This window comes from Monodon monoceros, unplaced genomic scaffold (genome assembly GCF_005190385.1).
Source record: "Monodon monoceros isolate NGI ecotype Baffin Bay Population unplaced genomic scaffold, NGI_Narwhal_1 Super_Scaffold_16, whole genome shotgun sequence".
Taxonomy (NCBI): Eukaryota; Metazoa; Chordata; class Mammalia; order Artiodactyla; family Monodontidae; genus Monodon; species Monodon monoceros.
This window is the reverse complement of record NW_021703772.1, coordinates 9,861,984-9,888,020: the sequence shown is the minus strand read 5'-3', so window position 1 is coordinate 9,888,020 and position 26,037 is coordinate 9,861,984. Positions and strand designations below refer to the sequence as shown.

Sequence of the window (26,037 nt, the reverse complement as noted above, 5' to 3'; positions counted from 1 at the left end):
TGATTCCTAAATGAAGTGGTGATTTAGGGATAATGCCAAATTTTAAAAGAATAAGAACAGTATTTTATTTGGGGCTTTTATGAGGACATGTTGCACATTTCTTAAATAAATACACGCAGTTTTATATGATCCTAAGACAGTACTTTTACCAAATCCTACATACCAGGATACTGGAGAAAACAACCAAATCCCAGAACTATATAACTCCTAAATCCTTATTGGGTAACATGCCAGTTTCTGAACAATACACATTATCTCAGAGATAATTTTTATGACATGTGTGGCTATTGCCTATAAATCCCTTTAAGATGAAAGGTATTACCCTGACATTTGAGTTGGACAAAAGAACTTATATGGCTAGATTTCTCAAGGCTATAAAATGTAGATAAACAAATATAGTTTGGATAAACCCTTGGAGCATGTTGCAATGGGATTTAACCTATAGGGCCTTCAGGCCAACATTAAGTTTTAGACTCAGGCCTTCCTTAGAGATTATGAAACTTTTCTCTACAAACACTGCTTGAAACAACAAGATGGATTTATTGATTCAGTAAGGGATTAGGAGCAGGGACACTTAAAGGTAATATAGTGAACCTTTTTACAACAAGGAAGCATGGCTGGAAGAGATAAAAAAGACATGGGTCTTCCCTGGTGGCGCAGTGGTTGGGAGTCCACCTGCCGATGCAGGGGACACGGGTTTGTGCCCCGGTCCGGGAAGGTCCCACGTGCCGCGGAGCGGCTGGGCCCGTGAGCCATGGCCGCTGAGCCTGCGCGTCCGGAGCCTGTTGCTCCGCAACGGGAGAGGCCACAACAGTGAGAGGCCCGCGTACCGCAAAAAAAAAAAAAAAAAGACATGACCCACCCAAGGTGATAGGACTATATTCATCACCACCATCACTGTCATCGTTATCATCACACCTAACCTTTGTTCAACACGTACTGTTTGCCAAGCACAGTGCTAAGGGTTTTTAGGGTTTTTTCTGTTCTTCATATCAACTGATAAAGGGTATGCTACTATCGTTCTCCTTTTCTAAATGAGGAAAATGAGCCTCAGAGAAGCAAAAAGCTGTAAAAGAAGTGGGTCCAGGCTTCAAACCCAAGCAGTGTGACCCAAAAAACCCACATTCATAACCACTCCACTCTCCCACTTGTCATCAAGCCCAGACTCAGGTCTCCTGAGCTCCAGGCCACAGAAGGACACCAGCTGTCCACACTTGGCAACGGAGTTTCCAAGTTACAAGATCTGCATGTCTGTACAGATGGCCAACATGCACATGAAAAGATGTTCAACATCTCTAATTATTAGAGAAATGCAAATCAGAACTACAATGAGGTACCATCTCACACCAGTCAGAACGGCCATCATTAAAAAGTCTACAAATAACAATTCTGGAGAGGGTGCAGAGAAAAGGGAACCCTCCTACACTGTGGGTGGGAATGTAAACTAGTGCAGCCACTATGGAAAACAGTATGGAGGTTCCTCAAAAAATTAAAAATAGAGCTACCATATGACTCAGCAATCCCACTCTGGGGCATATATCCGGACAAAGCTATAATTCAAAAAGATACACGCACCCCTGTGTTCAATGCAGCACTATTTAGTAGCCAAGACACGGAAACAACCTAAATGTCCACTGACAGATGAATGGGTTAACAAGATGTGGTACATATATACAATGGAATACTGCTCAGCCATAAAAAAAGAATGAAATAATGCCATTTGCGGCAACGTGGATGCAACTAGAGATTATCATACTAAGTGAAATAAGTCAGAAAGAGAAAGACAAATAACATATGATATCACTCACATGTGGAATCTAAAATATGATACAAATGAATTTATCTACAAAACAGAAACAGACTCACAGACATAGAGAACAGACTTGTGGTTGCCAAGGGGGAGGGGGGTGGAGAAGGGATGGATTGAGAGTTTGTGATTAGCAGATGCAAACTAGTATATATAGAATGGATAAACAACAAGGTCCTACTGTGTAGCATAGGGAACTATATTTGATATCCTGTTATAAACCATAATGGAAAAGAATATGAAAAAGAATGTATGCGTGTATATATATATGAATAACTGAATCACTTTACTGTACAGCAGAAATTAACACACTGTAAATCAACTAGACTTCATTAAAATTAAAAAAAATTTTTTTTAAAGATCTGCATGTCTGACAGTGGATCCAACATTGCATTCTAAGAGTGAGAGGACCGAATGTGAGTCCTCTACCCGGTTGCGATACTTGCCGTCATAACTGTAATGCAACAGCAGTTCATCCAAATTATATTTATCTGTAATCCTAGCCAAGGGTGTCACACCAGAAAACGTTTTTACATTCAAGGTTTTTAAGATACATGTGATCAAATGATACTTCCTCAAAATAGTCATGAAGCCCCCTATGCTCCCTTTGTCTCTGGTTACCATATGGCTTCTCTAATAGGTGGATGCCAGGAAGGTCATTAGATTCTATGAGACGTGCCAGCACGATGCAAATGGTCACACAGGCAGGGCCGACAAATGTGCTTTACTGCTGAATGTTTTTATCACCACTGTTTTCTTTTTATTCTTTGTTCTACTTTGTTTTTCTAAGGAAAAAAATTTTTAATGAGATGCTGAAGCAAAGACGATGGCTAGACAGTAATACACAGATTTTACTTATTTGTGTGTTCAAAAATACTCATATATTTAAATATACATATTTAAATACCAATAAGCGGTGATGGTAAGTATTTATAATTAGTCCTCCTCAGAGTAAAAATGCATTTAGTTCAAAATTTAAGGACCTCAAAGTTCTAAACCAAACATAAAGACAATATCAATGTAAAGAATATATACAGAGGCAATAAACCCAGCTCCCAATTATTTACCTTTTTTGTTTTCAATAAGTTAAAAATAAGAAAACACTCACGACAAGTTTACTTTTGTTTCTTAACAACCCCACTCTAACCAGAATCTGAAACTGCACTTTTCAAATATGGACCTAGCTAAAATTAAGTCGAAATTCAAAGAAAAGACAGGGCTCGTTGATGAAGGATAAAAATGTAAGTATAGAAGAGCAAATACCTTCCAGAAGGAGAACTCATGTGATAATTACTGTACAAGCTGTCTCTCAGGCCTCCCCGACCTTGAACTTTTGGAGAGAGGTTAAAAAGAGATGGGTCCTCAGGAAAAAATGTAACCTCTAAGGACTCAGCCCAGAATCAGATGGAAAAGGCTCCTTGAAGGAAATAGGATGAAGATTAAAAGGACAGAAAAGAGCAAGGATGTGAATGAGCAGTGTTGAAAGCCCTGTCCAGAGGGAAAACCAGTTTTAATAGCTTTCTGGACTGGGAGAGATTATTGTAAAGGGATTTCACTGCACTTACAAAAAAATGAAAGGAAAAAAACAATTTTTCTAGCTTTTTCCAGGCTTAAGATTTTTAAGCAGTGACATTTAGAAGTTTTAAAACCCAACAAACTGAATTTATTTTACTCATGACTATGGTTACAAAGACCATCTCTTAAAATAAACAAAATAAAATTTACTTTAAAGAATATATTAAGAGATGGTATAGGCCAAGGGTTAAGAATGTTAGTGCTAAGTTACCTGGGTTTCAATTTCTAGCTATTTGATCTCAGGCAAGTTATTTACTCTCTCATGCCTCAGTTTCTCAATCTGTTCAATGGAAATATTAATATAATTTGCTTCATAGTATTATAACCTTCTAATGAGTTACTAAGCATAGTGTGAGGGACTTCTAAGTGTTGACTTTTAAAATAAATTAATATACAAATATTTATTAACCTCCTACTAACATAAAATATGGAACTAAAAGCTCCATGATAGGATAATGAGAGTTAGTAAGAGAGAGATGAATAAAATACATTTCCCACCCTCAAAGAGTAACACAGGGAAACAGGGAAGACAGAATCAACACAAACATGCAAAGGAGCAAGTAAAAATGGGGCAGAGAGCAAATAATATTAGGAAATAATTACTTATTTTCTTTGGTGTGGTATTGTAGATATCAAGGAGAATGTTCTTATTCTGATTTATTCTGTTCTTAAACTGATTTATTTTGGGATGAAATGTGATGATGCCTATAATTTACTTTCAAATTACTTTGCAAAAAAACAAACTATAGGGGCTTCCCTCGTGGCGCAGTGGTTGAGAGTCCGCCTGCCGATGCAGGGGACACGGGTTTGTGCCCCGGTCTGGGAAGATCCCACGTGCGGCGGAGCGGCTGGGCCCGTGAGCCATGGCTGCTGAGCCTGCGCATCCAGAGCTTGTGCTCCGCAACGGAAGAGGCCACAACAGTGAGAGGCCCGCGTACCGTAAAAAAAAAAAAAAACTATATAGGAAAATACAAAGCAAACATGCAAAAATGTTAATCACGGCGGGGGGTGGGGGGGAAGAAAAAGAAAGAAACTTTAGAACACTGTGTGGACTTGAAACGCTTTCAAACTTGTTTTCACAGCGTGGCTGAAAAGAGAAAACTCCTGGAGACGCAGGCTTTTTCTAAGAGCAAGGTGCTCTGTAAATATTAGTTTCTACAAAAAGCACCCTAAGAACAGGTCAGTGGGAGGGGCTGCTTTTAAAATGCTGGCTGCTGGGAGGCTTCAAAGCATGGCAATGAATCCTTCCGTATTATAACTGAAGCCACTTTCCCTGGTCAGTCTCCAGTGAAGGTAAACCTCCGGATGAAAGTCTTCCTATGAAGACTTGCTGGGAAATTCATCTCCATCATTTCAATTCTAGATAATCACATTTTCTCTAGGCTTTATCAAGACAACATGGAGGAACTGATAGGCTACTGGATAAAGGAGAAGGTCTCTAGACAACCCTACTGACGGCCAGGTTTAAATGACTATCTACAGACCAAGGTCTCTGTGTATAGACTTGGCCCAGACATCTCCACTCGCTTCCAGACTCACAGCAACTGCCCAGCTGCCATCTCCACTTGAATGTCACGCTCAACGTGTCCAAAATGGAACACTTTTCCTCCATGTTTCTTTTTCTCCATGAATGGCACAACCAACCGTAAAGTAAGAGAAGCCACAGACTTGCCCCCTCACTCTCCCTCCCCCTCCATATCCCATCCATTTTCCCTGCCAAGTTCTCCCAAATCCATCAGCTTCTCTCCTTTTCAAATTCTACCTTCCCTTCCTAGCAGTCAACATCGATTTCCCAGATTTCTACAACAGTCCCACAAACTCTTCTGCTTACTCCCAGTCTTGTCTCTCTCCAACCCACATTCCACATGGCTCCACAGGAAAAATGTCAAATTCCTGTTTACATTTTTCAGTGGTTTAATAGTAATAATCATTATTAGGAAAACAGCCATGATAAGGTGCCTAATACTTACTGAGCACTTACCCAGGCACTGCGCTATAAGCACTTTACCTAAGAATCTTCTCATTCCATCCTCAGGGGCCCCAGGAAGTGGGCGTTATCGCTGTCCCAATTTTACAGATTAAAAAACTGAGACACAGAGAAGTATGGAATCGCTTGCCCAGGCACAGAGCTGGTGAGCAAGAGGCCAAACAGGCTTCAAACCTAAGCCTCTGGCCTCCCGTCTGGGTTGAATATGATGTGCCCCAACACCACGCACAAAGCCCTGCGAAGCCCTGAGGACTCAGCCGTCGCCACCCACTTTCTTCCCCTTTCCCTTTGCTCCTTGGTGATGCCCTCAACTGCGCCAGCCTCCTCCTCCTCGTCATTCAGGGTCTCCACACGTGGGCATCTCTCCCGGGTCCCCAAAGCTAAGCAGATCCTTGTGCGTCTTCAAGGCACTGATTCCTGCTTGTAACTATGGACTTACCTGTGTCTGCACCATGGGAGGGGCCCTTTCAGCTTTGCCAACCCTAGGGCCCAGAACCCAGCTCAGTGCCTGGCATGTAGGATGTGCTTGGCAAATCTTTATAAACTAGAAAATGGAGCATGAGTGAGCACAGAATTCCTGGGCTCTGGTTCAAGGGTCATCCTTTACTACCAGTGTGACTTTGTGCAAGTCGCTACCTCTCAGAGCCTCTGGGCTGGCATCTGAACTTCCCGGCAGCAATCAGAACTATGATAATAAAGCACTTTGGAGCTTTCAAAGACCTCTCCCCAAAGTCCCATTCGATCCCCAAATGTCCCTGTGAGGGAAGCAGGGTCCTCATCACACATATTCACTAGAACAGGGAAAGGAGGATCGGATGGGGCTGGGGAATTAATGATTTGTCAGCAGTCAATCAGCCACTGCCCCTGAAGCCCGCCCTTGACTCTAAGCACAGCCTACAAGGAGAGTTAGATGGCGGACGACTAACCCAGGGTGTGGCAAAGCTGTAAGAAACCGCCCAGCGCTCTGTGCATTGGGTGACAATTGGTGCCGCTGACTCAGTCATCCGCCTGCCAACGTTTCCAGTTTTCCCATTTGCTTAAGACACTCAAGTGAAGGGTGGAGATGGTCCAGCACATATAACTCCATCATCATGGTAACCACATCCGTCACAAGCACACACAGCTTGCAGATAACCAAAAGAGCCACAGCCACTCGTTCCTGCCGCTGCCCAGGGGAGCAGAAGCTGGGACACAGAATTCACTTCCTTAGCTGCTGCACTGTTCAGTGTTCAAAATATGGAAGGGTATGAGGCACTGTCGACAGTGGCTGCCGCCCCGGCAACCCTGAGCCCTCGGGTTACCCAGGAGGTCGGTGGCCTTTTATCAACACTGATCTGTACCACTGCCCCACTCCAGCCTCTCAGCCAGGGGCAGTTCAGGTTATTCTGAGTAAAGAGATGTTTCCTTATACACGCAGACGCTACATTTAATCTCTTCATAGGATGTCAGCCTACTCTATGCAGTTGTCAAGGTCACTTCTGTGGATCAGGAGCTCACATGCTCCTGATTATTTTAGGGGGAAAAAAAACACCTCTAATATCATGTTATTCTTACAGTATTAAAGGTTTAAAGCAATCCCTTCCATAACATCCCTCCAAGCAGAAATGGGAAGAAAACTTCCTCCAAGTACAAAATCATTCCTTGAACACCCGTTCCATAGCTGGGATTATCTGCCTGCTTCTTCAAGGTGAAACTGAAAACAGTACAACTGTTTCTTTTATTAAAAGTAGCTCTAAAGATGTGGCTTTCCAGGGGACTAGAAGTCTCCAAGATGTTATAAAGTTGATGTAAAGACAAAAACAGGTGAACTTTACGTTGAAATTTTTTTAACGTAAACCAAATGCATGGTTTAAAAAATAGGAATCTTAACAAGTGAAATTTGCCATTAGAAAGAAATTCCATTTTATTACCATTATTCATTTTCAACGTATAAATGAAAATTGCAGAAATTTTGAGATTATGTCTAATATTCAGACATAATTTCCAAGCTATTCTAGCACAGAGATTAAAAGGAAAGTACCATCTTATATATTGTTTTATAAATGGAACAAAATAGGAAGTTCTCTTGAGTAGAGATTTTTCAGAAAATTGAAGTACAAGGTCATCAAATTAATGTATGATTTAAAATGGAAAACGTACGTTATTCCTGGGGTAATAATGTTTACCTTCTGGACACTGGCAGGTGAATCCACTGAGATTAGAAATGCAGGTTGCTCCATTTCTGCATGGGTCTAGGATACAATAGTCAATCTTGGATTGGCAAAGCTCTCCAGTATAACCTGAACAAAACAAGACAGACATTTATAAAATATTTTGTCCCAAAACTCTGATGAACCATCCCATGAATTGATGGAGTCAACTGGTACCCATCCAACCAAGGCAGCATCATTAAACTAGTCTCCCAGGCAATCCTTGATCTAATTTGGTTTTACAACAAGAAACAATCAGAGCCATTTAGAATCATAGTTCAAAAGTCATTTGCTTTGCAAAAATCTTTATTGCAGGACTTCCCTGGTGGTGCAGTGATTTAAGAATCCACCTGCCAATGCAGGGAACACGGGTTCGAGCCCTGGTCCGGGAAGATCCCACATGCTGCAGAGCAACTAAGCCTGTGCGCCACAACTACTGAGCCTGCACTCTAGAGCCTGCAAGCCACAACTACTGAGCCCACGTGCTGTAACTACTGAAGCCTGCGCGCCTAGAGCCCATGCTCCGCAACAAGAGAAGCCACTGCAATGAGAAGCCCATGCACCACAACGAAGAGTAGCCCCCGCTCGCCACAACTAGAGAAAGCCCGTGCAGCAACGAAGACCCAACGCAGCCAAAAAAAAAAAAAAAAAACTTTATGCAAAGAGATACTTTTTTCAACGTTAGCTCCGAATTTTATTTTGAAGTATTAGTCGGAACCTTCAGAAACTGAGCCTGAAGACCACTGTCCTTTCCTTCTGACCTAAGGAAAAACAGGCTCTGTAATGTCTTGCTTGACCACTGAGATGACGGCCACTTTCCCAAGGTCATCCCAGTACCTATTTAAAAAAACCACTAGGAAAATTGCCAGGTAGGTATTAAAATTTTTTAACTTTTTATATTTTACAGCTAGAAGACCCTCGGTGTTCAATTCACGCCCTATCCCTTCATTTTAAAGACAAAAAGGTTGAGACACATATAATATTAAGCACATGACTATATGCATCTTAATTCTAATTAGAAGCACAAACCGAACCCAGTAAATTTTCTCGGTGAAGCAAGCAAGACTCCAGTGGTGATTTTTTTTGGGTAATAACATAACCACATATGTGTGATGAGAGAATAAGGACTTGTATCTATTGGAATACCCATGCAGCTGAGAAGTCTCAAATACATTCCAAATACTTTGTTAACTTTGAAAACAAAGCCCCCCCAAAAGGCAAGTTTAAAAAATAACATGCAATTATGTTTTTTAAAGTGGAAAATGATTATGAAAGAAAATTTGGAAAATACAAGATTTAAAATAGAAAGAGAAAAATGTTACCCTTAGTTATGTTATTTGAGTGACAGAATTATTAATACTTTAGAGATAATTCCTATCAGAAATGTTTATGCACAGATATTTCCTACAAAATTATAATCATACTCTAACATTTTGTGCTTTCCAGGATGCACATAAAGTACATTAAAAACTTGTCTTTCTGAATTATTCGTTTTGAAAGACTGCCATTAGCATTTGTATTTGCAAAAATAAATCAATGTTAGGAGAAAGATGATTGGCCTGAGCTTCAATGACCTGCCAAACTAGTCTAAATTACAGACTGTGATCATGGAGGCCATTGTTTGCAATCCTACTCTTCCTTACAGGCTTTAAAACTGTCTAGGGGGGCTTCCCTGGTGGCGCAGTGGTTGAGAGTCCGCCTGCCGATGCAGGGGACGCGGGTTCATGCCCCGGTCCGGGAAGATCCCACATGCCGCGGAGCGGCTGGGCCCGTGAGCCATGGCCACTGAGCCTGCGCATCCGGAGCCTGTGCTCCGCAACGGGAGAGGCCACAACAGTGAGAGGCCCACATACTGCAAAACAAAACAAAACAAAAAAAACTGTCTAGGGGACTGTAGCTAATTCATGGGTATGAGAAGAGTAAGATAATCATGTAAACTAAAAATCCAAACACGAGGACAAAAATCTACTCCAAAATTCAGAACAGAATATCTTAATATAACAATTTTATGTTAATATATTTTCAAATAAAATGTCTAAATTCAGAATTATTCACATTTTGTCCATTTAATTTCATCTAGTCTCCTCATACTTCCATATCATCCCTGTGGGTATCTTCAAGAAAATTTCTTGTCACCTATAAAGACTTCATTATGCATCCCTAACTAAAAGGTATTTATTTTGAAAAGATCACTTTTACTGGCCTCCTTAATGAATGTCTGGTCCCATTTACAAATTTAGTTAAACACTCTATATTTATTAATATCAACAATTTCTTTTTAAGAACCACATTGTCTGATAATACACAAATCTTCCCATGCCTTTAATTTGCTCTTATCTAATAGATCTAAATTGTTTTTTTGGCCGCTCTGCACGGATTGCAGGATCTTTGTTCCCTGACCAGGGATTGGATCCGGGCCCCCCGCAGTGGAAGTGCAAAGTCCTAACCACTAGACAGCCAGGGAATTCCCTAACAGATCTAATATTAAATTAAAACTATAAGCAAGGTGAATCTTCAGTGCTGTTAAATGCTCCAATATTGGACTCAAGTTTAGGAAGATATCAATCCAAGAGGATAATCCACGTCTGTGATGTGGGGATGTTAGGGATTGTCATAATGGTTAGAAGGTCACACCGGCATTCCATGGTGGAGATGCTGAAGCCCTGCACTGCCTAAAATGGTCCAGAATAACACAGTTTTCTCACTCAAATGCCAGTAGTCCCCTCCAGTGAAGAACATTGCTCAAGGATCAGTCACTGTACCATTGCTTTCTGTTCCCAAGCTTTAAAAGCATTATATATTGGGGGTTTTTTTCGTGTGACTTTTTTTTTTTTAACACCTTTAATGGAGTATAATTGCTTTACATTGTTGTGTTAGTTTCTGCTGTATAACAACGTGAATCAGCTATACGTATACATATATCCCCATATCCCCTCCCTCTTGCGTTTCCCTCCCACCCCAGGGCAAGGAGCCATGAGCACCCTGCATCTGACTCAAAGGGCTCTTAAACACCAGTGAGTCATTTCTTAGACCCTCAGAGAGCAGAGACTTACCTGCAGTTGTCAGACAAATCATTGACATTGAGCTATATGTGATACTCTGAGCTGGATACCTAAGCCTTGTAGATCTCCCTTCCTGTGTCTTTTGCTTTTTAATTTGACGTCGTAACCACAGAGTCAAAACTAAATGAGGGATTGGTAGGACTTTAAATGAACAAAGACCATTAAAGCTTTGCCTGGGTTCTTCCTTCCACCCTGCAGAAAGCTAGTCCCTTTCTGGGGAATGAAGTAACTATGCCAATCGTGAATAACGTCTCTTTATCCTACCAAAGCAGTGACAGGCACCCAGATGACCTGGTAGAAGATGGTCAAGCCAGACTGTGATGGCGTCAACACAGTGGGTGGGGGAGGTAGTAAGTGGTGACCATTGGTGTGTGTCAGGGAGAATTTGTTCCAGCACACATACGAATGTATGTATTTCAGGCATTTCAGGCCTTGAAGATCTACACTGTAAGTTCCCAAGGGGAAGGTTTCCAGCACACATACGAATGTATGTATTTCAGGCATTTCAGGCCTTGAAGATCTACACTGTAAGTTCCCAAGGGGAAGGTTGACAAAACACAGAGAAAGGCCTGTGTAAAGGACACAGAAGGATGCAGAAAAGATGTGACTGTCATTTACACTTCCCTAAAAATACACAGCAGTGACAAGCTTCCTTCATTTTGGTTCCCAAATGACAGAAGTCTATACCTAACTATGGAGGCCAATACCAGTAAACATCCCCATTCCTGTCCTTCCAGCTAGCGATATGGCGCTTCCTCATAACCAAACCATAAGCACTCATGGACCGCCTTCCAAATTATCATCACAACCATATGACACCACTCATGTTGTCTAGTTGCAGTCATCGCTGCCTCCCACCAGGACTCAGACAATGGTCCCCTGGCTCATCTCTTCATGAGTACACTTGATTTGTCAAAATCAGTTCTACGTGGGAGCAGCCAGAGAGATGTTTGTAAGACATAATTTGTATCCTATTACTTTTATATTTAAAACCCTCCAGTGGTTTCCCCCAGAGCTTGGAATGAAACCCAAACATTTTACCCCATGGCTAAAAAGCACACCTGACCTGGCCCCTGCCTCCTCATCTTCACGCTCCCCATTGACCACAATGCTGCAGCCTCCTGGGGCCCTGCTCGGTTCCCAAACACGCCCAGTTCCTTTTCAGTCTTTAGCACTGTTTTCATGCTGCGGTCTCAGGACCACACAAGGACATGAGAGGGACGCTGGATACAACACAAGCAGTTATGATCCTGCCCTAGAAAGAGATGTATGGTGCAAATTTTAAACTGTCGTGTAATACAGAAATTACTAAGAAGAAAGTTAGCAACTAACTTTAGGAGGGGAGGGGGATAAGAAGGAGATGCAGCAGAATTTCATCTGGAAAATCAGGAGATAAAGACAAGAGCAGTTAGAGGATTTGGCTGAAGACGGCGAAGTAGAAGGACGTGCACTCACTCCCTCTTGTGAGAGCACAGGAATCACAATTAACTTCTAAACAATCATCGACAGGAAGACACTGGAACTCACCAAAAAATGATACCCCACATCCAAAGAGAGAAGACACAATGAGATGGTAGGAGGGGCACAATCATAATAAAATCAAATCCCATAATCGTTGGCTGGGTGACTCACAAACTGGAGAACAATTATACCACAAAAGTCCACTCATTGGAGTGAAGGTTCTGAGCCCCACATCAGGCTTCCCAACCTGGGGGTCTGGCAACGGGAGGAGGAATTCCTAGAGGATCAGACTTTGAAGCCTAGCAGGATTTGATTGCAGGACTTCGACAGGACTGGGGGAAACAGAGATTCCACTCTTCGAGGGCACACACAAAGCAGTGTGCGCATCACGACCCAGGGGGTAGGAGCAGTGACCCCATAGGAGACTGAACCAGACCTACCTGCTAGTGTTGGAGGGTTTCCTGCACAGGTGGGGGGTTTCTGTGGCTCACCGTGGGGACAAGGACACTGGCGTCAGAAGTTCTGGGAAGTGCTACTTGGTATGGTCCCTCCCAGAGTCAACCATTAGCCCCAGCAAAGAGCCTGTAGCCTCCAGTGCTGGGTCGCCTCAGGCCAAACAACCAACAGGGAGGCAACTCAGCCCCACCCATCAGCAGACAAGTGGATTACAGTTTTCCTGAGCTCTGCCCACCAGAACAACACCCAGCTCTACCCACCACCAGTCCCTCCCATCAGGAAGCTTGCACAAGCTTCTTAGATAGCCTCATCCGCCAGAGGGCAGACAGCAGAGGCAAGAGGAACAACAATCCTGCAGTCTGTGGAACGAAAACCACATTCACAGAAAGATAGACAAAATGAAAAGGCAGGGGACTATGTACCAGATGAAGGAACAAGATAAAACCCCAGAAAAACAACTTAATGAAGTGGAGATAGGCAACCTTCCAGAGAAAGAATTCAGAATAATGATAGTGAAGACTATCAGGACCTTGGAAAAACAATGGAGGCAAAGATCGAGAAGATGCAAGAAATGTTTAACAAAGACCTAGAAGAATTAAAGAACAAACACACAGAGATGAACAATACAATAACTGAAATGAAAACTACACTAGAATGAATCAATAGCAGAATAACTGAGGCAGAAGAACGGATAAGTGACCTGGAAGACAGAATGGTGGAATTCACTGAGATGGAACAGAATTAAGAAAAAACAATGAAAAGAAATGAAGACATTCTAAAAGATCTCTGGGACAATATTAAACACACCAACATTCGCCTTATAGGGGTCCCAGAAGGAGAAGAGAGAAAGGACCCAAGAATATATTTGAAAAGACTATAGTCGAAAACTTCCCTAACACAGGAAAGGAAATAGCCACCCAAGTCAAGGAACAACAAAGAGTCCCAGGCAAGATAAATCCAAGGAGAAACATGCCGAGACACACAGTAATCAAACTGACAAAAATTAAAGACAAAGAAAAATTATTGACAGCAGCAAGGGAAAAATGACAAATAACATACAAGGGAACTCCCATAAGGTTAACAGCTGATTTCTCAGCAGAAACTCTAAAACCCAGAAGGGAGTGGCACGGTATTTAAAGTGATGAAAGCGAAGAACCTACATCCAAGATTACTCTACCCAGCAAGGATCTCATTCAGATTCGATAGAGAAATCAAAAGATTTACAGATAAGCCAGAGCTAAGAGAATTCAGCACCACCAAACCAGCTCTACAACAAATGCTAAAGGAACTTCTCTACGTGGGAAAAACAAGAGAAGAAAAGGACCTACAAAAACAAACCCATAACAATTAAAAAAATGGTAACAGCAACATCCATATCGATAATTACCTTAAATGTGAATGGCTTATGCTCCAACCAAAAGACACAGGCTCACTGAATGGATACAAAAACAAGACCCATATATATGCTGTCGACAAGAGACCCACTTCAGACCTAGGGACACATACAGACTGAAAGTGAGGGGATGGAAAAAGATATTTCATGCAAATGGAAATCAAAATAGAGCTGGAATAGCAATACTCACATCAAATAAAATAGACTTTAAAATAAAGAATGTTACAAGAGACAAGGAGGGACGCTACATAGTGATCTAGGGATCAATCCAAGAAGAAGATATAACAATTATAAATACGTATGCACCCAACACAGAAGCACCTCAATACATAAGGCAACTGCTAGCAGCTCTAAAAGAGGAAATCCACAGTAACACAATAATAGTGGGGAACTTTAACACCTCACTTACGCCAATGGACAGACCATCCAGACAGAAAATTAATAAAGAAACACAAGCTTTAAATGACACAACAGACCAGATAGATTTAACTGATATTTATATGACATGACATCCAAAAACAGCAGATTACACTTTCTTCTCAAGTGCACATGGAACATTCTCCAGGATAGATCATACCTTGGGTCACAAGTAAAGCCAGGGCAAATTTAAGAAAATTGAAATCATATCAAGCATGTTTTCCCACCACAACACTATGAGATTAGAAATAAATTACAGAGAAAAAAACGTTAGAAACACAAGCACATGGAGTTTAAACAATACGTTACTAAATAACCAAGAGATCACTGGAGAAATCAAAGAGGAAATCAAAAAATGCCTAGAGACAAATGACAATGAAAACATGATGATCCAAAACCTATGGGATGCAGCAAAAGCAGTTCTAAGAGGGAAGTGTATAGCAATACAAGCCTACCTCAAGAAAAAAGAAAAGACTCAAATAAACAATCTAACCTTACACCTAAAGGAACTAGAGAAAGAAGAACAAACAAAACCCAAAGTTAGCAGAAGGAAAGAAATCATAAAGATCAGAGCAAAAATAAATGAAATAGAAACAAAGAAAACATTAGCAAAGATCAATAAAACTAAAAGCTGGTTCTTTGAGAAGACAAACAAAATTGATAAACATTTACCCAGTCATCAAGAAAAAGAGGGAGAGGACTCAGTAAAATTAGAAATGAAAAAGGAGAAGTTACAACGGACACCACAGAAATACAAAGCATCATGAGAGACTACTACAAGCAGCTCTATGCCAATAAAATGGACAACCTGGAAGAAATGGACAAATTCTTAGAAAGGTATAACCTTCCAAGACTGAACCAGGAAGAAATAGAAAATATGAACAGACCAATCACAAGTAATGAAATTGAAACTGTGATTAAAAATCTTCCAACAAACAAAAGTCCATAACCAGATGGCTTCACGGGTGAATTCTATCAAACATTTAGAGAAGAGCTAACACCCATCCTTCTCAAACGCTTCCAAAAAATTGCAGAGGAAGGAAAACTCCCAAACACATTCTACAAGGCCACCACCACCCTGATACCAAAACCAGACAAAGATATCATGAAAAAAGAAAATTGCAGACCAATATCACTGACGAATATAGATGCAAAAATCCTCAGCAAACTACTAGCAAACAGAATCCAACAACACATTAAAAGGATCCTACACCACGATCAAATGGGATCTATCCCAGGGACACAAGGATTCTTCAATATACGCAAATCAATCAATGTGATATACCATATTAACAAATTGAAGAAGAAAAACTATATGATCATCTCAATGGATGCAGAGAAAGCTTTTGACAAAATTCAACACCCACTTATGAATAAAAACTCTCTATGGGGGCTTCCCTGGTGGCGCAGTGGTTGAGTGTCCGCCTGCTGATGCAGGGGACACGGGTTCATGCCCCGGACTGGGAAGATCCCACATGCTGCAGAGCGGCTGGGCCTGTGAGCCATGGCCGCTGAGTCTGTGCGTCCGGAGCCTGTGCTCTGCAACAGGAGAGGCCACAACAGTGAGAGGTCCGCGTACCTCAAAAAAAAAACAAAAAAAAAAACAACTCTCCAGAAAATGGGCACAGAGAAAACCCACCTCAACATAATAAAGGCCATATACGACAAACCCACGGCAAACATCATTCTCAATGGTGAAGAACTGAAAGCATTTCCTCTAAGATCAGGAATAAGACAAGGATGTCCACTCTCGCCATTATTATTCAACATAGTTTTGGAAGTCCTAGCCACGGCAATCAGAGAAGAAAAAGAAAGGAATACAAATTGGAAAAGAAAAACTGTCACTGTTTGCCAATGATATGAAACTATACATAGAAATTCCTAAAGATGCCACCAGAAAACTACTACAGCTCAACGATGAATTTGGTAAAGTTGCAGGATACAAAATTAATGCAAAGAAATCTCTTGCATTCCTATACACCAACAATGAAAAATCAGAAAGAGAAATAAGGAAACAATCTCATTCACCACTGCAACAAAAAGAATAAAATATCTAGGAATAAACCTACCTAAGGAAGTAAAAGACCTGTACTCAGAAAACTATAAGACACTGATGAAAGAAATCAAAGATGACACAAACAGATAGAGAGATATACCATGTTCTTGTATTGGAAGAATCAATATTGTGAAAATGACTATACTACCTAAAGCAATCTACAGTTTCAATGCAATCCCTATCAAATTACCAATGGCATTTTTTACAGAGCTAGACAAAAAAATCTTAAAATTTGTATGGAGACACAAAAGACCCCGAATAGCCAAAGCAATCTTGAGGGTAAAAAAGGAGTTGGGGGAATCAGACTCCCTGACTTCAGACTATAATACGAAGCTACAGTAATCAAGACAATATGGTACTGGCACAAAAACAGAAATATAGAACAATGGAACAGGATAGAAAGCCCAGAGATAAACCCACGCACCTATGGTCAACTAATCTATGGCAAAGGAGGCAAGGATACACAATGGAGAAAAGACAGTCTCTTCAATAAGTGGTGCTGGGAAAAATGGACAGCTACATGTAAAAGAATGAAATTAGAACACTCCCTAACACCATACACAAAAATGAACTCAAGATGGATTAAAGACCTAAATGTAAGACCAGACACTATAAAACTCTTAGAGGAAAACATAGGAAGAACACTCTTTGACATAAATCACAAGATCTTTTTTGACCCACCTCCTAGAGTAATGAAAATAAATACAAAAGTAAACAAATGGGACCTAATGAAACCTAAAAGCTTTTGCACAGCAAAGAAACTATAAACAAGACGAGAAGACAACCCTCAGAATGGGAGAGAATATCTGCAAATGAATCAATGGACAAAGAATTACTCTCCAAAATATATAAACAGCTCATGCAGCCCAATTTTAAAAAAACAAACAACCCAATCAAAAAATGGGCAGAAGACCTAAATAGACATTTCTCCAAAGAGGACATACAGATGGCCAAGAAGCACATGAAAAGCTGCTCAGCATCACTAATTATTAGAAAATGCAAATCAAAACTACAATGAGCATCTGATGAATGGATAAAGAAGATGTGGCACATACATACAATGGAATATTACTCAGCCATAAAAAGAAATGAAATTGCACTATTTGTTAATGAGTTGGATGGACCTAGAGTCTGTCATACAGAGTGAAGTAAGTCAGAAAGAGAAAGACAAATACCGTATGCTAACACATATATATGGAATTTAAGAAAAAAAATGTCATGAAGAACCTAGGGGTAAGACAGGAATAAAGACACAGACCTACTAGAGAATGGACTTGAGGATATGGGGAGGGGGAAGGGTAAGCTGTGACAAAGTGAGAGAGTGGCATGGACATGTATACACTACCAGACGTAAAATAGAGAGCTAGTGGGAAGCAGCTGCACAGCACAGGGAGATCAGCTCGGTGCTCTGTGACCACCTAGAGGGGTGGGACAGGGAGGGTGGGAGCGAGGGAGACGCAAGAGGGAAGAGATATGGGAACATATGTGTATGTATAACTGATTCACTTGGTTATAAAGCAGAAACTAACACACCATTGTAAAGCGATTATACTCCAATAAAGATGTTAAAAAAAAAAAAACTACAATGAGGGATCACCTCACACCAGTTAGAATGGGCATCATCAGAAAATCTAGAAACAACAAATGCTGGAGAGGGTCTGGAGAAAAGGGAAACCTCTTGCACTGTCGGTGGGAATGTAAATTGACACAGCCACTATGGAGAACAGTATGGAGGTTCCTTAAAAAACTAAAAATAGAATTACCATAGGACCCAGCAATCCCACTACTGGGCATATACCCAGAGAAAACCATAATTCAAAAAGACACATGCACCCCAATGGTCACTGCAGCACTACTTACAACAGCCAGGTCATGGAAGCAACCCAAATGCCCATCGACAGATGAACGGATAAAGAAGATGTAGTACATATATACAATGGAATATTACTCAGCCATAAAAAGGAATGAAATATGGGTCATTTGTAGAGACACGGGTGGACTTAGAGACTGTCATACAGAGTGAAGTAAGTCAGAAAGAGAAAAACAAATACCGTATATTAACGCATATATGTGGAATCTAGAAAAATAGTACAGATCAACCGGTTTGCAGGGCAGAAATAGAGACACAGACGTAGAGAACAAAAGTATGGACACCGAGGGGGGAAAGCGGGGTGGGGGTGGGGTGGTGGGATGAATTGGGAGATTGGGATTGACATGTATACACTAATATGTATAAAATAGATAACTAATAAGAAACTGCTGTATAAATAAAATAAAAATTTTTTTTAAAAGCAGTCAAAACTGAATTACATAAAGGAGAGGAGGACCTAACAGAATAGCATTAAAGTCACCTAACAGAATAGCATTAAAGTCATGCCTGCCGATTCAGGGGACACGGGTTCGTGCCCCGGTCCGGGAAGATCCCACATGCCGCGGAGCGGCTAGGCCCGTGAGCCATGGCCGCTGAGCCTGCGCGTCCGGAGCCCGTGCTCCGCAACGGGAGAGGCCACAAGAGTGAGACGCCCACGTTCCGCAAAAAAAAAAAAAAAAAAAAAAGTCACCCATAGAACCAATTAGGGAGATAAACAAATGTCTTAGGGGAGCTAAAGAAATGTAAAATCCAGCTAAGCAGAGAAGGAGTTAGCTACAATCTTAGTGGGGGTTACAAAGAAAATCGGAACAGTTAGGTCAAGATGTCTCTTGAACCCAAAGACTGTGCATTGTGAAATCAGCCCCATTTGGAGAGTCCAGACCAGAGCTGACTGTAGGGAGACAGTAAGGAAAAGGATGGCCTCTGTGTGTTCATCACTGGTATGAGAATTGCCCTGGATGCCCAGGTCTTGTAAGACAGCCGAAAATCTCTCTCTCGCAGAAACAACCTTGGTCCTCTGAGCACCAGATCTAATTCATTTGGGTCAAGAACTGCAATTAGCTAGAGATAATAAAGCTCTTCCCTTAGTGGGATGAGTCTTGTAACCCAGAAAGAGATGGAGCCAGATAAGGAGATGATGCTACAATGACAGAGATCTGAGCCCTGGGACTGTCACTTGGCATCTGGGTTAGGCTGATCTGAGCGTGTTTGTGTGCAAAGAAGTTGTCACGATGGAGAAAGTGTGGTGCATGAGAGCAATTATCAGACTTAGGGTTCCAATTAAAACGCTTAGTTGAGAAATTTATTTTTTTTGATGAATTTTAAGTTGAAAGACAGGGCTAAGGCAACACACATTGAGATGTTTGACAGGGCTTGAGAATCACTATAATTTCTTAGTTTAATTCTTATAAGGAAACAAACACAAAGGATCATTTCAGATAGCCCTCCCTGTGTGTAATAGCCACTCTAGGATATCAAAATGTACTTACACTACTGCACTGTACACTTAAAAATGGTTACAATGGTAAGTTTTATGTTACGTTTATTTTACCACAATTTAAAAATAGTTAAAATTGTAAATTTTATGCATTGTATATTTTACCACAATTTAAAAATATATTAAAACTTCTGGAAGAACTCTAATAATAGAAACAAAACAAAACAAAACCTCAGCCCTAATGGCCCACCATCACTTTGCATCGGCTGTTCCCTCTGACCCTGCGCCCTTCCGTGGCCACCTCGTCCCATTAGTCAGGTCTCCACTCAGAAGTCACCTGCTCAGACCTTGTGCCTCTTTCCCTCCCTTATTCTTCATCTTATCACTTACCTCTACTCAACAACACACACATCTACTGGTTACCTCCCCACCTAGAAGGTGATGCCATGGGATCAAGGCTTCAGTCCCTGGAGCCTCCTGTGGTCCCCCCAGGGCTCCTGCATGCTCCGTTACAAGATATTTATCATTACCTGAAATGATATTCTTTCCTGGTTCCCTTTGGAGACCATAAACTCCCTGAGAATCAGGACTTTGTCTTGTTAATCGCTGAATCCTGAGCACTTAAACATTTCCTGGCACAAGTGAACCAACTTGCTTAAAGCTTTTCCCTAACATCAATTATATCTTTCAAGTTAGATTTAGCTTCTCCCTAAGCAATAATACCCAGAACAGCATGGGCGAAATGTGCCAGTTACTCTTCTTCCTAATGCCCGTTAAAGTAAATGCATAGCTATTAAAATAAAAAAAAATTATCTCAAAAATGTGCTATCGAAAATCACCTTGCGCTCTGCAGTGGCCTGAATTCCAATCTGGGAAAACATAATGGAGCAGTTGCCCTGCCGAAGGGCCCCTCCTTCCCCTGCTTCCTCAGCCAGACTGCCATGGGTGGAACTAGGCTGACCCTCTTCTGAGTTTCAGCCTTGCTTCTCCAACTAGCATTCAGCACCTTTGACAGTTCCCTGCAATAGGCATCAACAGATCTGATCTGAAACAGAACTCCTTTCTCCTGCCAAAGCCCCTATCCAAGTTTAATTCCTTAGGTCAGTGGTTCTGCACCAGGTGACTCTCTCCCCAGGGAACATTTGACAATGTCTGGAGACACTGTTTATTGTCACACCCCTTGGGATGCTTTTAGCATCTAGTGCATAGAAGTCAGGGATGCTGCTAAACATCCTACAATACACAAGACAGTTCCCTACAGCAAAGAGTTATCCAGCCCCAAATATCCCTAATGTCAGAGTTGAGAAACCCCAGTCTAGGTCAATGAGACACCTTGGTCCTTGAGACTAAAAACCCTTGCCTTTATCCCGGTGCCTCTTATCTGCCCTTAAACAGATGCTGATCCTTTATAAAACAGGGAAACACCTTCAGAACATTTTGAAAAATCAGAATCCTTAGAAACATTTATAACTCCTAGCAAGTTAAAGACCATTTTAAAATAAATTATTTGACTCTAAAAACTTTAAGGTACTGAAGAATTTATAATTTTGATATTCGATTCATAAGTAAAATAATTGCTTCAAAAACAGATGTTATGGGACTTGCTGATCTCTTAGGGAATCACAGAGGTTTTATTGTCTCTTTGGAGAACATTCTCGTATAACAAAAAAGATGTAAGTAAAATTGTGCCTCAGGATACATATGTCTTTCAAAGACATATGGGACAATTGAGAAAGCTCTAGACTGAGGCTTAGTGCTTTTAAAGCAGTCTGACCATGAGAAATGGTGCCAGATGAAATAAAGTGCATGTGCTAGTGAGTGAAGCCTGCCAGATGGAGATGACTTGACACCTTTAAGGAAATGCATTGAACCAAATCATTCATTCAATGGGTACATTACCGGATTATCTTTGGTCTAATGTAGCCTGGGAGTATTTAATTTTACACTATTTTGTATTTAAGTATAAAATATGATTAAAATTTATCAGTGTATATAAAGAGAAAAAACAGCTATGTTTTCCTGTGAATATCAGAATGGTTCGGAGAAAACCACATCCTAGTGGTGTCTCTTGATTGATAGCAATGTAACAAAAAGCTATATCCCTCAGCACCCCCAAATCACTATGGACTGGCTGTACTCTTCAAATGAAGGTAAACCTTGCAGAGTTCAATGGCAAATTACGTGAAGTGTAAACAAAGTTGGCTAAATGAGTCAAGGCAAGCGATCAGTTGTTTTTCTAAACATTCTCTGAAACAACTGTTTTTGTGTACGATCTTTATGATTTCTCTCCTGAAACAAAAAGTCACTTTAACTCTGTGAGGTAGAATCTAATTGTTTCTTTGCAGAGCTGTCCTGAAAGCTTCCAAGATGGGAATTGTGGTGAGAGCTATTTTTCATATTCCTGGGCTTTTAATAGCCTGGCCTGTGCGGTGAGGAGAAGCGCCGGATTTGTACTGAAAGCCTGATGCCACCGACAGAGCCCACCAGCCTCGGCTCTCAGCCTAGGGGGATCAGAGCAGACGGCGGGGGCCTCAGCTGCTGCTGTAGAGATGAGGTGCCTAATATTAGCACAATGAAGCAAGCAATAACTGGCCAGAATCTGTGCTCCATCAAGACATTCAGTCTCAGAGGAATCCAATTCCAGAGTGAGGAAGGCAGAAATTAACAGACAAAAAAAAAAACAAACTAGTAAGATCTGCTGGCAGGGGCAAAACAAACACATCTGAGCAAATGCAAACATCATTTTAAAACCAAAGGCAAAAAAAGGAAGACATAGGAGGCCCATCTGCAGAAGGCAATCAATAAAATATAATTAAAATGGGAATATGCGATAGAAAAGCATGAAAGAAAGCTGACATTCAGCAGCATTAGAAAAATTAACCTCGAGGTTAGGAGAAAAAAAAAAAAAAGTAACCACATCTAATAAGCACAGAGGCAAGAGGCACAGTGGAAAGGACAGCGGTTTGGAGAGTCAGAGGTCTGGGACGGTGAAGCAATGATCAGCTGAGTGACAGCATCAATGCATTGATTTTGACCTTCATTCCCCTCTTGGGTGAAATGGGGATAAAGATCACACCTGGCTCCCAAGAGCATTGTAATGAATGAGATCGACCCCAAATAGCAGGAGCCATTTCTTTCAAGTGCACCCTTGAATCCATAATAGCTTGCACCATGCCTGGCACATTGTAGGTGGCTCGATATTTTTGAATGAATGAATAAGTTAGGATTTTAACACTGCCGAGCATTATGCCAATATTGTTTGATCTCTCAGTTTTTAACAGGCAGTTGAGAGCAGCGGTTCTCCAAGTGTGGTCCCCAGAGCATCACCTGGGAACTTACCATAAATGCAAATTCACCAGCATCATCCCAGACCTACAGAATCAGAGACTCTGGGGGTGGGCCCAGCAATTTGAGTTTTAAGAAGCCCTCCAGGTGATTCTGACACAAGGTCCGTGCTACAGTTTGAGAACCACTGATCTGGAAAAGCAGCAGCAAACATTTTCTTTTAACATTAATGTTATTCATTTAAGAGTTACACATCTCATGCAGATAACAAAGGAAAAAGATCAGAGCGTGAAAGTCAAATACTGTATCACATCAAAAAGCTTTTATTGGCTGCATGTTGACACATGTTTTTTCTTTTCATGAGTGGGAGAGCCCCTAGGCTCAATTACTGTACCTGTCACTGCATAGCTTCCAGATCTACTTTCCTATTCTTTAAGAGCATGTGTTGGTGATTTCTGTCCCCAGCCCCAAGCACAGAGCCAGGGACACTGTGGGTACTCGTTACAAAGTAATTAATGGCTGCATAAGCACCATGCATTGCTATTTTTAAATAGTCTCTTTCATTCCATTTCCCTAGAACCCAAATAAGAAGTATTAATTGAGATATTAATATAGGCCAGACTATATATGACACCTGTGTCTCCTAATCTAGTGATTACAATGGGGGAGAGATTTCAAGAAAGATCCTTTCATTAAGTATGTTCTGAGAAATTGAAATCAGAAGTGAGAAGACATTAAATTAATCAAAAACTTATACCATGGGGCAGACAAGGTAAGGAATTGCCTTAAAGATATTTATCGGTTGAATTCTAAGTTTGTGTAATAACCCAGACCATAGAGGAGGTGTTCATTCATTTTTTCAGAAAGAAATTTTGTGGGGTGAACATTCACAAATGGAGAATCTAAAAGATGTTTAGAAACAGTTCCTGCCTGCAGGGAGCTTACTCCAGATGAGGAGAGAAGACACATTCACAGGAAACAATTAGACACAGTGGGAGCAAAAGCCAGGAAGTAGTACCGAGTCAGGCACATTCGGTGTCACGCGAGGCTGGATTGCCTGGAGTGGGCGGGGGGGAAGGCTGGGGCCGGGGAAAGCCGTGACAGCCTCAGATCCACGTGCTGAGGAGCTGGGGTCACCAGCATGGTGCCTTTGAAGGTTTCTGAACAGAGCGCAGCCATGCCGAAGCAGGGTTGTAGCATGGTCCCTTCTTGTTTGCTTTAACTTAGCGGGAGAGCTTAAGACTTTCCTCTCTTCTCCTTGGAAACAGGGGCCTCTGGTCTGGACAGAATGAGGGTCAAAGGGGCAGGCAAAACGGGGCGTAGGAGGATGGGTACAGCCTCTGGGAGAGGCAGAGAACTGAAGCTCAGATCCTCCTCATCGGCTTCCTCTTACTTGTGTTTAGAAGCTACAAACCGGTGCCCTTTATGCATCACCTATTCTGAGCCAGGCGTATGTACGTGTGGATGCAGATGTGTGCTTGTGTGTGTGTGCATGTGTATGTGTATACATACATGTTTGCATATGCACGTGTACGTGTGTGCATGTTCTCTTCAACCCCTACAAGGGCGATACCATTATTCCATTTTACAGACAAGAAAACTTGGGCTCAGAGAAACTTAATCGGTGAGTGACTCTGCCTGGAGTTAAACCCAGGACCGCAGACCCCAAACCCCACACTCGTTCCTCCTCACATGTCTTTTCTCGCCTCTTCGTGAGGCTTGTTGGGAAAGACCGTGAGGGCCAGGCCAGCCCTGAGGCAGGGAACGTGGCAGGGAGCCGCTCAGGCCCAGCTCTCCTGGGTCTTAGGAGAGAAGGAAAGGATGTCCTAAGGGTCCCACGTGATCCAAGTTGGCTTCCCAGAGAGGGAGCCCACAGACGGGACCGAGGCCACATCTCCGACCACAGGAAGTAGTGGAAGTGCTCCGTGCAGGGCATCTGACTCTTGGCTTCACAAAAACAACAATAAGAGCCACTGACATTCACTGAGCACTCACTGCACACCAGGGACCCTTCTAAGCCCACCGCATGCATCACTTAACCACTGCATTGTGGGGCTTTACAGAGAGAAAGCTGAGACCCAGTGACGTTAGTTTCCCCAGAGTCTCACAGAGGATGAGTAGTGAGAGGAGGCTTTGCCCTTGGCTTGGCTGGGCTCCAGTCCTGGGCTTCTGGAATACTGCACTGCAGTCGTAAGCAAGGCAGCGTGGATGGTGGTGAGGGTGACCGGCTCACCACAATCATTCGGGCAGCAGATGACAAGGCTTGAATCAGGGCACTGGCGATGGAAGAGGAAGCAGCGTGCAGGGGCAGATGGGGAATCATCGTAAACAGAGCAAACCTGGAGACGGTCCAGAAATAAACAAGACGGGGGAGTCAACAGGCAGGACTGAGCCTCCAGCCTGAGAGATGAGGGCAGTGACGGCACAACTGATAGAAACAGGAGCCAGTCGCAGAGAGCCAGGCTTGAAAGCATGTGTGGGAGGCAGAGGGAGGGGAGTCTGGGGTTGAGTCTCAGGAGGAGCTGAGGGTTAGCAGAGCATCACGCTGAGCCCAGTGAAAGTGCTGGGGCTGAGGGGACTCCGGAGGCTGAAAGGAAGGGTCTGGAAGCCATTCACTTAGAGGTGACAGCTCAGAATGAGTGATTGCTGGCCCAGGCAGGGAAAGGCAGCTGAAGGGGGTAAGGACTGAGCTCTAGAGATGGAACCGGGCACAGAAGGTGGGAGGAGGGCTGGAGAGGTCCAAGGAGAACGGATGCAGGGCAGTGCTCTGTAAGCCAGGCGAGAAGGGCTGCTAGAGAGACACGAGGACTAAGAAAAAGCCCTGGAAATCAGTGAGAAGCACACCACCAATGACACTGGAGAAGCAGATTCATGATATGAAGAGAAAGAAAGTTTAAATAAATGGGTAGAAAATTACTGATTGGACAAAGAGCCGTGATGAAGAGGAGGAGGAAGCTGAGCAGACAGAGCGGCCGCAAAGGCCTTACAAAATCATTGCTTGTTTGAGGGACCGCTTTTTTTTTTTTTTAGATTTTTTTTTT

The 26,037-nt window shown here is 42.1% G+C and overlaps 1 protein-coding gene across 1 annotated transcript in view; it reads right to left on the bottom strand.

The window, feature by feature from the left end:
* The window catches only part of DNER (delta/notch like EGF repeat containing), a 324,742-nt gene that overhangs the window by 87,502 nt on the left and 211,203 nt on the right, over positions 1-26,037 (bottom strand). The window contains exon 7 of the mRNA XM_029225741.1: positions 7,535-7,648. Within this exon, the coding sequence (XP_029081574.1) occupies positions 7,535-7,648 (114 nt within the window). The remainder of the gene's footprint in view (positions 1-7,534; positions 7,649-26,037) is intronic.